Source organism: Microtus ochrogaster, unplaced genomic scaffold (genome assembly GCF_000317375.1).
Source record: "Microtus ochrogaster isolate Prairie Vole_2 unplaced genomic scaffold, MicOch1.0 UNK223, whole genome shotgun sequence".
Taxonomy (NCBI): Eukaryota; Metazoa; Chordata; class Mammalia; order Rodentia; family Cricetidae; genus Microtus; species Microtus ochrogaster.
Window position 1 is genome coordinate 16,275 of NW_004949321.1, and position 15,722 is coordinate 31,996.

The 15,722-nt window shown below is 34.2% G+C and overlaps 1 protein-coding gene across 1 annotated transcript; it reads left to right on the forward strand.

Annotated features, from left to right (window-relative positions):
- Positions 1-5,084: 5,084 nt before the first annotated feature.
- On the forward strand, positions 5,085-6,023 carry LOC101986361 (olfactory receptor 6C68-like). Its single transcript, XM_005372167.2, has one exon. It carries the CDS (start codon positions 5,085-5,087, stop codon positions 6,021-6,023), a length of 939 nt encoding a protein of 312 aa, XP_005372224.1.
- The last annotated feature ends 9,699 nt before the right edge of the window (positions 6,024-15,722 follow it).

Sequence of the window (15,722 nt, forward strand, 5' to 3'; positions counted from 1 at the left end):
TTGTTTCCTTTGCTACCCAGAATCTTTTCAGTATGTTATTTTCCCATTTGTCTATTTTTGCTGACCATATATATGACAAACAAAACAATATTATACAATTCTTTCACTTGCTTAGTCATAGTTATGCCAAGATATTTTGGAGGCTATTGTGAAAGGCATTATTTTCCTGACTTCTTTCTCAGTATATTTGCCATTTGTATATAGAAAAGCTACGGATTTTGTGTGTTAATTTTGTATTCTGCTACATTGTTGAAAGTGTCTATCAGCTCTAGAAGTTTCCCGATAGAATTTTTAGGTAATTTTTATTATTAAAATATGGTAATCTCTGAATAAAGATACTTTAAATTCTTCTTTTCCTATTTGTATCTCCTTGATATCCTTCAGTTATCATATTGTTCTAGCTAAGACTTCAAGTATTGTCTTGAGTAGGTATGAAAAAAAAGACATCCTTCTCTTGATCCTCATTTAGTGGAATTGATGTAAGTTTCTCTCTGTTTGAGTTGGTATTTGCTATGTGCTTACTGTAAATTCCCTTTATTATACTGAGATATGTGTCTTGCATCGCTAGGCTCTATAGAACTTTTATTATAAAAGGACATTGGGTTTTTGTCAAAGGGGTTTTTCAAAACTAATGAGATGATAATGTGTCTTAGAGAATGGGAGAAAGTGATGGTACATAGACGGGTTACACAAAAGAAGGCAGAACTTCATCCATTAGAATATACAGTGTACATATTTATCTGGGATTGTGCCCAGATATCTAAGCACCCCTGTTCCTGCTTGGTTCACTCTCAGTCTCTCAGCAGGCCAATGATGGTTGTTGTGAAGGAGGCTTGTTTACTCCTGAGTATCAGAGATCTCTACTTGTTATTGACAGGCCTTCCCAAGACCTAACTGCGATGTCATTTATAATAAGGAAGAGGAACCGTGTGTTCTTAACTCTACCATCATCTATCTCTATGCATTTTCAAATAAGTCTTTCTAGTAGAAAGGAAAATCCTGTCTTTTCTCGAGCCAACACATTAAGATTCTCCCCAAGGTAATCAGACCCACTCAAGTTTTTCCCCACATGGAGGCCTCCCAGATTTTTTTTAACATATCTGATAAAAACTACCACAACAATATGAAATGTTTCTACCTGAAACTAAGAATGCCTGAATTGTGTGGTATACCATCACATGGTGTGGTATACCATCTCATGGTGTGGTATAACATCGCATGGTGTGGTATACCATCGCATGGTGTGGTATACTATAGCATGTGCCAAAATGGTCACACAAAACCTTGAGACGTTTTATTGCAAATAAGAAATACTAACAAATGTCTAAATTCACAGTAGACATTGCAAATGTGATAATAAAATATAAATTTCAACACAAAATGATACCCAACAAATTTTTCAGGTTTCCTCCCCTGATTGTTGAGTTTACCCCTGTTTTATTTTAAATTTTTATTTTCCTTTTATTAAATAATTTTCATAATGTCCATGAGTTACTTTGTAAGGATAAAGTCCTCTTCTGCCAGTTTTATTATCATGGACAACACAGAAAAACTTTAAGTAGTATTGTTTGACTCCTGCTGTCCAGCACCAACAGTGTGTCTAACGTAGTTATATTTTCTCATCCCCTGGGCTTTTCCCAGTTATTGCCTGTGAGGGTGTGATTGCCAAAAAAAATTATCTTGATTCCTAAGTGACTTTTAAATATGAGGCTCCAAGGAGTCTTTTGTTTCTTGCCTCCACTGTCTTCTATTAGAGTTGGAATATATAAGATAATAGTAACAGTCTTTAGTGCTAAATGTATCCAGAAACTCAACTATCCTTAATTAATCAATTGCTCATCACAAAACCAGCAATTTATGCTGTGCGTTACTGTATTGTGGCTAACAAGAAAGTAAGAACACATCTGTGTTTTAAGTGACAAATGGTCTCTCATGGAGGAAAATATGTGCCAGGAGCTCATTGTATACTGAAGGACCATTTTAGGATGAGTTTAGCCCTGAGAAAACCTAGTGTTTACATCTCTGATGCGGTCTCACTGTTCAACCTGGGCCTTGGTGTTAGCACCTACAGATAAACTGTCAACCGATGTCAGGCAATGACCTCAAGCCGAAGGGTAAGGATGAACATGACTTTTACTCCACTTATATTTAAGTGTATTACTGTATGTCTTGTATACACAATTTCAGGAAAAGATGAGTGAGAAATATAGATATTTTCCCTTTAATAAAAGTTTTAGACTTAGACAATCAATTTTGAATACTTGCATTAGTATTTCATGGAACCAACCTAGAATAATATGTGAAATTTTTAGTGGAAGGATAACCCTAGAAATTATTACCATGTCTGATTTAGAAAGATGCAAAAATTTCTCCCAGACATAGATCTATATTTTAAAAGATTTTAAAAATTAAACATATGCACACAAGTAAAATGTTATTTTACTGAGATTTTATTATTCATTCTTAGTTTCTGGAAAATAAGTACTCAAAACATCACTTAGATGAATATTATGGGATTCTTAAATTTTAAACATTTGTTTAAGTCTGAATTCAGGAAAAGCCATAAATATATGATTAAATCTTAAAGGTCGTCTCTAGATCTAGACAAAACTGAACAACAAAAGAGCAGGGTGGCAAGTTGAGACTGTGAAAAGAGGAGGATGTGTCCTCATGTAGGGACTTAATTCCCATCACTTAGGATACAGTGGCAAGAGGATAACAAGCTTGAGGTCAGCATGGGCTAGACAAAGAATGGCTATAATATATAATATATTATAATATATATATATATAATATATAAACATTATATATATATATATATATATATATATATATTTGAACAGAATGAGAGGTTCTCAGAGTGTGAGCTTCAGTCACCTTCTGATGACAATGGACTCCCCAATTTGATGTAAGCTCTATCACATTTTATCTCCCATTTTGTTTTTTATATTTATTTTATTTGGCCGGAGACTCATCCAAATGGTGACGCTCAGTATACGTGGAGCCAGGAGTATCTGAATGCAGTGCTCACTCAGGCCAAAAAAAAAGGTATCTAGAAAGACATTGTTCAAAGGTCTACACATACATGAATCAAGACTTTAAGTTAATAGATTCAGCAGTACAGATACATAGAGGAAATAACTTCCTACATTCTACAGACTGCAATGCATTTAGAGTCCATGAAAACTCATATAAACTTTTTAAAGGTTCCTAAGAGAAAGAAATGATGCTTGACATGATAGACATGCCACATATTACATACTTGGCTGAAATATTTTACTAAAGTCCATAAACATTCTAGTTACTATGATTCAGTTGAATATGTCATTATTTTTTTAAAATAGCTCTCTGATGGAAATGTTTCAAAAGAATAGTAAAACAGCTTAATCTCAAAATACTTTATTTATAATCATGTAAAAAATACTTTGAGCTCTAAAACATAATTTATATGTTAGAAAACATAATTTATAGAAAATATTCTCTAGCAATATGTTTGGGGAAATTTTACCTTAGTCTAACTGATGGTTAAAAAAAAAGTCTCTAGCTTCTGGTCCTAACTTTTCATGGAATGAAACATTGCTCAAACATAAAGTAATCAAATTACTAAACAGTCTAAGGAATAAAACAGAAAAAAATTAGCTATATTTGACATTTTTATATCTCTCTGCCCTGATATTAAACATGAAATGAACAAATAATTGTATAAAAGTGTGCATTTAAGTTTTGTCCATAACTATTCTATTACATTAGTTATACAAATATTGCTTCTAACTGTGCCTTCCTTTATTTCTCAATTATTTTGGTTTAGACAAAAAAATGTGACTAATTCTTCCTTTGTTTGGATGACCAATACATAATACTTAATTTGTAAAAATTAAGCATTCAGTCAAGTATGTTCCAATAAAAAGAGTACAGTAACTAAAGCATACTAAGACTCTGAAGACTGGCTTTCCACTGATCCAGGAAAGAGTGGGCACATACTTTGCCTATTGGTGTCTCAGATTTCACACTTTCAAGTGAATTTAGGGATAATAAGATGTGTGTATAGGTTTCTTGTACTCTTTCTTTGTCTCTTTTTTCTGATTGTTTTCTTGTTTGTTTTGTTCTATTCTGTTTGTTTTTACTTTCTTATTGTATTATTATTATTACTATTTACTATTATTATTAATTGTCTTAGTTGCTTGTATTCTAACAATAGAGAGAAAAAACGGGTGTGGATTTAAGCGTGTGAGAAAGTTGGAATGATCTGGGAGGAGTTGAGGTTGGGAAACTGTAATCAGAATATATTGCATTAAAAACTATGCTCAGTTAAAAAAATAAACATTATGGCTCAGTAGGTTAAAGGTTATTGTATCCAAGCCTGAAATGCTGAGTTTAATACTTGAGGCTCACGTGGTAGAAGTAGATAATCAAGTACCACAAATTGTCCTCTCACTCCAATGTACAGACAGTATAGCATGTACATAATACATACATACATACATACATACATACACATACATACATACACACACACATACATACATACACACACATATACATTTAAAAAATAAATAACCTGGAGATAATAGGCATCCATACTTTGCAGGTTATTGTAAGGTAATGTATATGTGGTACAGTTAGAATATTGCTTGATGTATATCAAAACATTTATATTTGTTTAATTGTTTATAATGAGTTAAATCACAGAAAGATATGCAATGCACATTTTAAGTAAATAAGATTAGAAGCTAGATAGCAACAGTTTGAGAATTAACTAATGCAGAATGTAGCTCTGAAGAAACAGGGAATTGAGGAGTGCAGTTTGTAGTGAGCATATTTTGCAGCTTTGTTTTAATTTTCTCCCTAATATGTTTTATAAACTGCACTCACCTGAACAACTAACTAAAACCATGAATATATATGGGCAAGCATGTATAGTCTCACTAAAATTTGTCACATTAATGAAAATAGCACACAGACATTGGGTGAATTGAATCAATAGTTATGAAGATGCTCATCATTGATGATTTTTGTCATTGAATTCTATAGGTCAAGTCTCTCTGACATTAACATTTAGGTTTGGAAAATTCCTGAAGTTGATAATGAGAAACCACACATCAATTACAACATTCATCCTCCTGGGACTCACAGATGATCCTCAATTACAGGTCTTGCTTTTTATTTTTCTATTTGTCACCTACCTATTGAGTGTAACTGGTAATTTAACCATCATTACCCTCACCACAGTGGATCCCAACCTTAAAACTCCCATGTATTTCTTCCTCCAAAATTTCTCTTTCCTAGAAATCTCATTTACAAGTGCCTGTGTCCCAAGATTCTTATACAGTATTTCAACAGGAGACAGAACAATTACATACAATGCATGTGCAACTCAAATATTTTTTACAGATCTCTTTGGGGTGGCTGAATTTTTTCTTCTGGCCACCATGTCATATGATCGCTATGTGGCCATATGTAAACCTTTGCACTATATGACCATCATGAACAACAAGGTGTGTAGAACAATGATTATTTCTTGTTGGATAGCAGCATTCATGATTATTCTACCACCACTTAGTTTAGGTTTGGGTCTGGAATTCTGTGATTCTAATATCATTGATCACTTTGGATGTGATGCAAATCCTATTCTGAAAATATCATGCTCAGACACATGGATAATTGAGCAGATGGTAATAGTCTCCGCAGTATTGACCTTCATCATTACTCTTATATGTGTAGTCTTTTCCTACATATACATCATAAGGACAATTCTAAAATTCCCTTCTCTTCAACAAAAGAGAAAAGCCTTTTCAACCTGTTCTTCACACATGATTGTGGTTTCCATCACCTATGGCAGCTGCATCTTCATCTACATCAAACCATCTGCAAAAGAAGAGGTAACCATTAATAAAGGTGTGTCAGTGCTTATTTCTTCCATATCACCCATGCTGAATCCTTTCATATATACTCTGAGGAACAAGCAAGTTAAACAAGCTTCTCATGACTTACTCAAGAAAATTGCATTTCTTTTAAAGAAGTGAAGTGTGCCCAAGTTGACAAATCAAGGTGTCATCTCTTCTTGTTTTTCATTATAAATAACAAGCTTTGTACTTTCTTAGACAACAGGCAATTACGTGACCTCTTATGCTTTTTGTTGGTTGTGGTGCTTTTGTTGGTGGTGGTGATGTAACTACCCACAGAAATCATGAAACTAATAAGGGACCACGGGAGCCATCAGCTTTTAAGAAAAGACAGAGAGATACAATTCACAAGGTATGAAGGGGGGATTGGAGATAACGTAACAATAAAGGTTAAGTGTTGTGGGAGATGGACCAAAAGACAGAAGTGGGATTTGAGAAGTCATAATTAACACTGAAAGTCTTCTGGAAAGAAAAAAAAATAGAAACTTTAGAAGCTTCTTAACATTATATGTATACATATATAAAAGGGCTTAAATAGAATCATTTAATGGGACAACAATGCTCCTGCCACATATCACAGGTAAATAAATAAAAAGCCTAACAGCAGGTATGGAATACTTCTTTTGACCTTGCTGATTGGTGAGGTCACATAGACCTCCCCACAAACATTACATACTACTGCCAATGGTTCCCCTCCAGAAGTAACAGCCTGTTGCCAAACACACCAAATGCTTGAGTAACAGAACATAGAGGAATCAAACTGGTGCACACCTGGAAACTTCATGCTTTTGACTAGTTGTCATAGTTCCTGAAGGTGTGGTGATGACATTTGGGAAACAAAGTAATCATCAGTCATATCCAGCTGTGAGCCTTGAAAGCTACAACAGTTTGGAAAGTTATAACCAATACTGCACTAGTGGCATTAATGTTATGTGAGTAGCCAACCATTTTCTAGCTGGACTTAAGACACTCCACAAAATGAAACTCATTCCCAGTACTATTAGGTAGTCTGGGTAGGTAATAAGCCCTAAGAGAGAACCTATTACTATTCTGCTAAATAGACCTAGTATTAAACCAGCTACTAAAGATAAAGTATTAAATTGATTCCTAAAGACCTATACCCATAGATAAGTAGATAAGTTTATCTCTCAATCCTCATCTCAGAGTCTTCTTTTATGGTAGATAATGAATAACATGGAAACCCACAATTGGAAAACAGGCAAGAATTCACAGTATTCAATCCTTAATTAGACATCTAAACCATGCTTCCTTAACCCAAAGTTCAAAGATAGGATAATTATTGAAGAGTATATAGAAAGATTATGAGTTGATGTGAGATTCTCCTCTGTATGCTGTGAATATGTTTTACTACCATTGGTTAATAAAAAAGCTGCTATGGCTTATAGCAGGACAGAATATAGCTCGGCAGGAAAATTAAACTGAATGCAGGGAGAAAGAAGACAAAGTCAGACAGATGCCATGTAGCTGTCCAAGAAACAAGATGTGAGGCAACAAACCCTGAGCATTGTGGTAAAATATAAAATAATAGAAAAGGGTTAATTTAAGATGAAAGAGCTAGCTAGGAATACACCTAACCCACTGGCCAAACAGTGTGGTAATTAAAATAGTTTTGTGTGATTATTTGGGTCTATGTAGCTGGGAAATGAAAGCACAGTATTCATTTACATAATGGCACCCAATGTGGGGCAACACATATACACATATAGCCTAAGAAAGCATTTTTTAAAAGGGTGAGGAAGGTTCTAGGCCCACAAAAACAGAAATCAACTGGAGCTTCTTGGTAGCCGCATTTTTTTCAGTTAGCCTCTGTTTGCTGGCTGTAAGCAGAGGCATAGCTTCTTTAAGAGACAGTTTCCTGGTTTGTGCTGGTGGCATGAATGGCTCTGGATCTTTTGGGAAATCCTGCTACAAAGTAATTAAATGGGGTTTGTGAGTAGAGTGCTATAAGTTGCTTACTGGTGATATAGACCTGCTGTGTCTCTAGAGCTGGGGCAGTTAACATGGTTCACAGAGGCTGTGAACATACCTCTGCCACAGTGGACAGGGCAGAGCCAACTGGCAAAGCTGCAGCATTAGCTCTAGCCACATCTTCTTAGTAATTGAAAAAAACTCTCCAGGTCAGAAAAGATTACAGATATACAATAAGACAGAATCAGACAAAAAAAAAAAAAACCTTTGAATGGGTCGTACTGTTGGATAAATGTGCATGGGCTTAGGAAAGAGAGAAGAAAGAATACAGGCAGTCATAGATAAAAGGAGTAAAAGTAAAATAAATATTAAAAAGTAGTAGAGTAAAAAATAGTCATGTAAAGATGGAATATAGAGAGAGGATGGATTATGTGTATCATTGTGTTTTCTTTGGATTTTTTGACTGTTAATGAGTTAATTGCTGGGAAAAATATTTGATTCTTGGACTGCTCAACTAAACCAACATATATATTTTAAAGGTATCTTGACTTCAAAATTTGAGTCTAAGGATATGTTACTTTGGAAAAGAGGTTCTGCTTTTGTTTCCACAAAAGAGAACATGTGGATTCCTTCCAGGCTAATGTAGTTTTATGGAACAAGACCCACTAAAAGGTGTCCATGAACCCTAAAAGTGTTTCGCCCAACAAACAGCATACAGGAGTTTGGAGAAAACAATGCCCAATCATTCTATAAATGATTGTTTATAAATGTTTGTTTTCATTGGGTTGGTTATAAGTAGCTAATGGTCACAATCAATCTCTTTCTAAAATAAAATAAAATAAAATAATGGGACTTTGATATATACATTGGTATGGACTTTGGTTTATTGATTCAAATTTAAGGTCAATGTTATTATATCTGTATTTCTACTCTTGCTTGAGGTACTATGTTTATATAGCTCATTTTAAAATGTAATGTATAATTTAAAATTGCAGATTAATAGACAGTCATTTATAATTGTCAAACATAGTTATGCTAGTTGGGTCTTCTAGATAGAGATATATTTCAGTTAGATAGATAATCTTCAACAATTTAAAGACACAGAATATGGCATTTAAAAGGTTTTAAGAACTTGGACTTTTATTAACAGTGAGACATGACTATTTCTAGCAGCACCAATTAATTCAGAGAGGTTTATGGGCATTGAAGAAACTTATTATGGAATTTGCCTTCAATGTGACAAGGCTAGCCATTTGAGGAAGAAATTGCTCTTGAGGGACTGCTTGATGATATGCTATATAAACTGGGCATGCAGGCCCCACATAAAAATGACTACTGAACTTGCCAAAAGAAGGTGAGATAGCCCTTCATGATTCCTCCTTCATGAAAAGTTTTCCAGACATTCTGTAGCACATACAAGAAAGTGAATGACAAACTGCCAATATAGACAAAACATTTTTTCAAATTTCCTGCTTCATGGAAGAGTCTGCCATATAGTATGGGCCTGTAGGCTGCAGATGGATATCCCAATGGTACAGAAGAACTTCGGGTGACTGTCCAGGCAGCAAGATGTCTCTGTCAATTCTAGAGTTTTGGAAGTTGCTCACAATGCACTTCCTGTTTACTTAGGTAATATTATATCCTTCTGGGGTATACCCCATGCACATTCTGTTAGCAATAAGTCATATAAATGGATTCAAAACCAGAAATCACATGACCATCTCAATATATGTATGATGTGAGATTTCCTTCTGTAATATTGATAAATAAAGGAACTGTTTGGGGCCTATAGCAGAGTTATAGGGGAACAGAGCTAGGCAGGGAAAACTAAACAGAATGCTGGGAGAAAGAAGGCAGAGTCAGAGAGAAGCCATGGAGCTGCTGGAGACAGATACTGGGAACTTTACTGGGTAAGCCACAGCCATGTGGTAATATATAGATGAATATAAATGAGTTAAATTAATATAATAGTTAGCCAATAAGAAGCTAAATCGAATGCCCCAAGCAGTGATTTAATCAATACAGTTTCTGTGTGATTATTTTGGGGCAAGCAGCTGGGAATGAAACAAGTGACCTCCTTACAACATATGCAGAAAAGGCTGCTGATAAAAATCAGCATAGCTTTCTGACAAAACCTTCAGGAGACTAAGGAGGAGGGAGCATTTCTAACATGATAAAGGGCACATATGACAACCCTTTAACATGCTGAAGTAGGGGGAAAGGGAGCATTTCTAACATGATAAAGGGCACATATGACAACCCTTTAACATGCTGAAGTAGGGGGAAAGGGAGCATTTCTAACATGATAAAGGGCACATATGACAACCCTTTAACATGCTGAAGTAGGGGGAAAGGGAGCATTTCTAACATGATAAAGGGCACATATGACAACCCTTTAACATGCTGAAGTAGGGGGAAAGGGAGCATTTCTAACATGATAAAGGGCACATATGACAACCCTTTAACATGCTGAAGTAGGGGGAAAGGGAGCATTTCTAACATGATAAAGGGTACATATGACAACCTTTTTACATACTCAATGTAGAGAATCTCTAGACACAATCAAACCAGTAACAAGAAAACTGTGCATTCTCCACATTCCTTTTCAACACTTGAAGTCTTAACTACAGCAATATGCAGAGTTGTGGAGCCCAGTGTCAAAGGATACATCTACAAATATTCCCACATCAAAGGATTAAGGAACAGTGTGGGGAAAATGTTGGAAAAAGTGTAAAAGCCAAAGTGTCATGAAGTTTTCTAGAAGACTGTACCTCCTGGTAACATCAGAAGCTGTACCCATAAAGCCACATCAACAGGACTGCCTAAAAATGAGCTGAACAAGGGTGACACCAATGAACATATAAGACTGCACAAAGAAAAATCCACTAGACCTCAATCCTGCACAAAGAACTATGGACAACTCAACAAAACTGAGAGAGGTGCCCTCCCCTGAATGCACCAATTGGTTGCCAAAAGATCTGTCCTGAAAACATACATATGAGCAACATTACATGGACTCAACAAGCTATATTTGGAAACTTTTGTATAGGTAAATGTGTATGAAGTACATATACACATGGAATAACAATTGATGAAAAGGAATTTAAAGAACAGTGGAGAAAGGAGGGTATGAAAAGAGGAAAGGGAATGGGAGAATGTTATATTTAAATTAAAATCACAAAAATTTAAATTAAGAATGAATAGAATTAAGTTTATGAAGGATGAAGCTGTATTTTTATTTCATTTAGAAGGAAGAAGGGCTCATCAATTTATTTTAAAATTTATTGCTATGACTTATTTCTAAAAAAAACTCTATAAAGGAAGAAGACATCTATATTAGAAAAAATAGCTGTTTAATTTGAGTTTTCTCTACATTTTTGAATTCTATTACTATGAATGCTGTTTGCTATCTACCTGTTATGCCACACCCAGCTAAATCAGCACTGGAAAATTTTAGATCAACAGCATGTCTGCCCACATCATTTTCTAACAGTTGTTAAAATTAAAGAGTACACAGTTTTGGTGATAATCTTTTTAATTATAAACTATGTGTAAGTTCATTCGTTCTTTTTTATTTATTTTTATCTTTGGGGCCTTTTCAAGACAAGGTTTGTCTGTAGCTTTGGAGCCTATCCTGGAATTAGCTCTTGTAGACCAGGCTGGCCTCTAATTCACAAAGATTCGCCTGCCTCTGCTTCCCGAGGATTAGGATTAAAGGCATGTGCCACCACTGCCCGTCTAAATTCATTCATTCTATACCCTAGGCAAAAAGCATCTTCTAAGCTTGAACACATTTTTCTGTTCTTTCAGTATCTTCCAGATGAACCTGTGAAACAGTGGCTTTTTAAGTAATAAAGTTGGATGTCTTCTTTATTTCTAAAATTTCAAAAACTTTTCATCAATTGATTTGAGCAGTTATTCTGAACTCTTTCTCCCTTGGGTTGAAAAGGTGACATATTTGACAGCTGAATTTTTATCAAGAATATGGAAAAACTTAGGTATCTCCTTTTAATCAATTAAATCTATTCTTTGACAATTATGTGTGTATATGTAACACATTCTGGTTACTCCCATCTTACACCTCTCATATCTCCCTCTGCCCACCCCAGTGACCTCCAGCCCTCTACCAATACTTTCCCAATGTCCATGTCTTTTGGATCTGTGCAGAGATGGAGAGAGTAGAGTGGGAGAGGCAGGAGCCAATGAGGAGGGTATTTTAGTATAGAATGATGAAATTATTTATTTTTAATGTGGAAAGTATTTACACTTATATATTAATGACCTTTGAGTATATTTCTACTTTTTCAATCAAAACAGATATCAAGCAACGTTTTATCTTTTCTTACCTATGAGTTAAGGTAAACACAGAATTTTCAGAAAATTCTGAATTGCCCATTTGCCAGACAGTTATTGATTTATACTTAGAATGTGTCTAATAAAACTGTTGTGTATTACTGTCTCTGAGGATGCAAGTCCCATTGTTGCTACTGTTTGATACTCTGCCAATTAGTGATTATCACAGTCATTAACTGTGTTTGTGTTTGGCCACGAAGGACTCCTTCTTTATTCTCTATATATCCATAAAAGACTGTATAGTAAAATAGTCACCTTTCTTTACAATTTGAAATTCTTTTTGTCTAGAAAAATTGAAAATTATCTACCAAAATACTCTAACAATAATTTTATATGCCTTCATTTCAGTTTGGAGATATAGTAAATTGGTTACTATGTTTAGACTAAAATGAAATCTTTAATGTGAAGCTAACCAAAAACAGCACTATCTTCTGTAAAAGAATTCTCTCTCCATGTACATCTTCACAAGGTTAGATCACCCTTGCACTGTCGGCTTCACCTTTAGGAAAACAAATATAATAGATCACCTGAAGTCATGATTGCCTTACAGAAGAGTAAGTATGCTTTACTCCTTTGTTTGTTCTGAAGTTTGATCACTTCAGCTTTTTTTTTCTTTGCCACCATTCCATTTTCTTAGCCTCTGTGGTAGTCACACTTGTGCATTTAAATATCAGAGGTAGCAAAAAACAATATTGGTGTTGCTGGACAAGAAAACATATATTTATGATGTCATTTTCTGTTCTACAAAAATTAAATATACAAAATAATAGGATTCATTGAAAATAATTTATATATGCATCCTCAGAATGAATATGGTCATATCTTACTCACCCCTTCTCTCCTAATTATTTAATGTGTATCAATCATATCATATATAAGAAATATGCACATGAGTAATCTCAGGGACAAGGTAATTTTAAAGGCAAACAGAAATGACCCACAATGACACTTTCATTAATCTGTATATAAATGGAAACTGTAATATCCTTCATGAAATCTCCAAAATCGCTGCAGTGTTGTGATTACTTAGTTCAGAACAAGAAAATTTGAAATATTCAACATTAAAAGTATACCTAAACTGAATTGATTTATCAGAACATTCATTTCATATTCAGGTTCAAAGTGGACACTACTAGTCAGACAAGAGAGTTTTTACATCTGCAATTCTGCTATGAGTTAGGATACAGTATGAAAACTTAAGAGTTGAATTTTCATATTTGGGCTCAGTTCCTGAATGACCTCCTCTGAAAGGAAGATATCCTAATCATAATGAAGCCTACCTGATTATCAACTAATTGTTTCTCCAGTACTTGAGTTTCTCTTATTCTGTAGAGATGCTTAAAAAACAGATGTATTTGTCTGATTATGAACATCTAATGCTTTAATTTATAACTACCTTAGAAGACACAACATGCCTCAATCCACCAATTTTAAGAAAATGCACCTCTGGATTTCTTCCAGAGTAAAATTCATAAAACATGAGTAACCATTGAGCTATAAATTTCATAAGAAACCTTTTCTAGCTTGAAAAAGAAAGAAAGTAAAATTCTTTATTTAGAAAATACACTTAACAGACCAAAATTTTTCATAACACATTTGGAAAGATAATCTTATCTGGATTTGTGAAAAAAATTCCAATTGCATTGATAAAGAAGTCCAGAAGACAATACCATCTTCAGAAATAAATCTGGAATCCCCCTGACATAGTCTCCAAATGGCAAAAGCGTCACTCCTCCTTTTGTCAATTCACTAGATGAGCATAGAAGGTTATTAGAGGCACTAAAAATTCTCATTTTAATCAAGACTACAAGAACAAAAATATAGTATTCACAATGGCCATTGATTAATGACAAAATAAATTAGCAGAAATGTTGAAGCAAGTTAAGTAGCAAAGGAAGAAAAGTAAAACGAAGACATAAATGGACAAAAGAATTTGAGATATTGACTCTAACTTACGGTCCAAGAAGAATTCTTGGGGAATTATTCAACAAATGATCACAATAATTCCATAAACTAGATATTGTTAAGGATGCTGATGCAAAGAAATCAATAAGAATAGAAAGCTCATAGTTTCTAAAACTTATAAAAGTACAGGAAATATTCTCTCTCTTTATACATTAGTAGATAGAAAAGAATTATAGAGAGTCAGACCAATTACTATAATATTAAAGATAGTCTCAAAATATAAATGAATTTTTGCTATGAGGATCATATGAAAAGAAAATTCTTAGAAGTCATTCTATGACTTTATTTGTATAGGTAAAACAAATATGTTCATTTCAGCATAACTTCTGCAAACTTTTATATAATACTTTCTAGATCCATTGAAATACATATACAATAAATTGCATTGAGTTTGAAGCTATTTTTGCACTCCCATGTTCATTTTGTCATCATCAATGATTCCAATACATAAAACTAAGCATCCATCAATAGATGAATAAATAAATAAAATAAGATACATATGCCAAATAAAATACTGTACAACTTAAGTGAGAAGGAAATTCTGCCATCTGTAATAACATACGTGGAATAAAAGGACACTATTCTAACTGAATAAACCAAGTCCACAATGTGGTAATTTAATTTTCAATTAATATGATGGAGAAAACTTTATATATAAAACAAGATATGGAATTTGGAACCACATCATAATTTTATTCTTACGTTTTTAAAACCTTTATGTCATTTTCTAATATATCTGTACTATTGTGCATTCCTGATAGCTAAATGGTGGGCTGCCTTCTCTCCACACACTGGCAGCACTTGCTTGTTCTCATTCACTTTTGACATAGCAATAGAAGTCTTCCATGTAAGACCTAAAACAACAAAATAACCAGAAGAAAACATAAGAAGAGGAGACAGACGAGATGGCACCAAGCTAAAAAGTTTCTGCAGACTAAAGGAAAATACTTAGAGAGGGAGAGAATGCTTGCCAACTAAAAATCATACAATGGAACAAATGTTTAAAATATTTAAGGAACCCAATAGTGATAATTTTGGCCAAAATAGTTTAAAGCATACTTAGAACAAATAAGTTCATGTTTTAAGTAGAAAGTGGAAAAGCAAAAACAATTTTGTACAAATATAATATAAAGGAAAGGGGAAGTGAAAATAAACTTAAGAAATTACCTACTCTCGGCCGGGCGATGGTGGCGCACACCTTTAATCCCAGCACTCGGGAGGCAGAGACAGGCGGATCTCTATGAGTTCGAGACCAGCCTGGTCTACAGAGCTAGTTCCAGGACAGGCTCCAAAGCCACAGAGAAACCCTGTCTCGAAAAACAAAAAACAAAAAAAAAGAAATTACCTACTCTCTTGATGTGATATTACTAGGTCACACTGTCATATATAACAAAGTATTAAGACTATCTCAAACTAAACAGAGGTGGATCAAAAACAGAATAACAAGAATATAGCTCTTTGATTATGATACCATATTCTCATTCCCTGACTTCCCTACAGGGAACTGAATAAAAATGATGGCCATACAGAGAGTAAATATACCGCTATTGAATGTGTTTTAAAAAATAAACA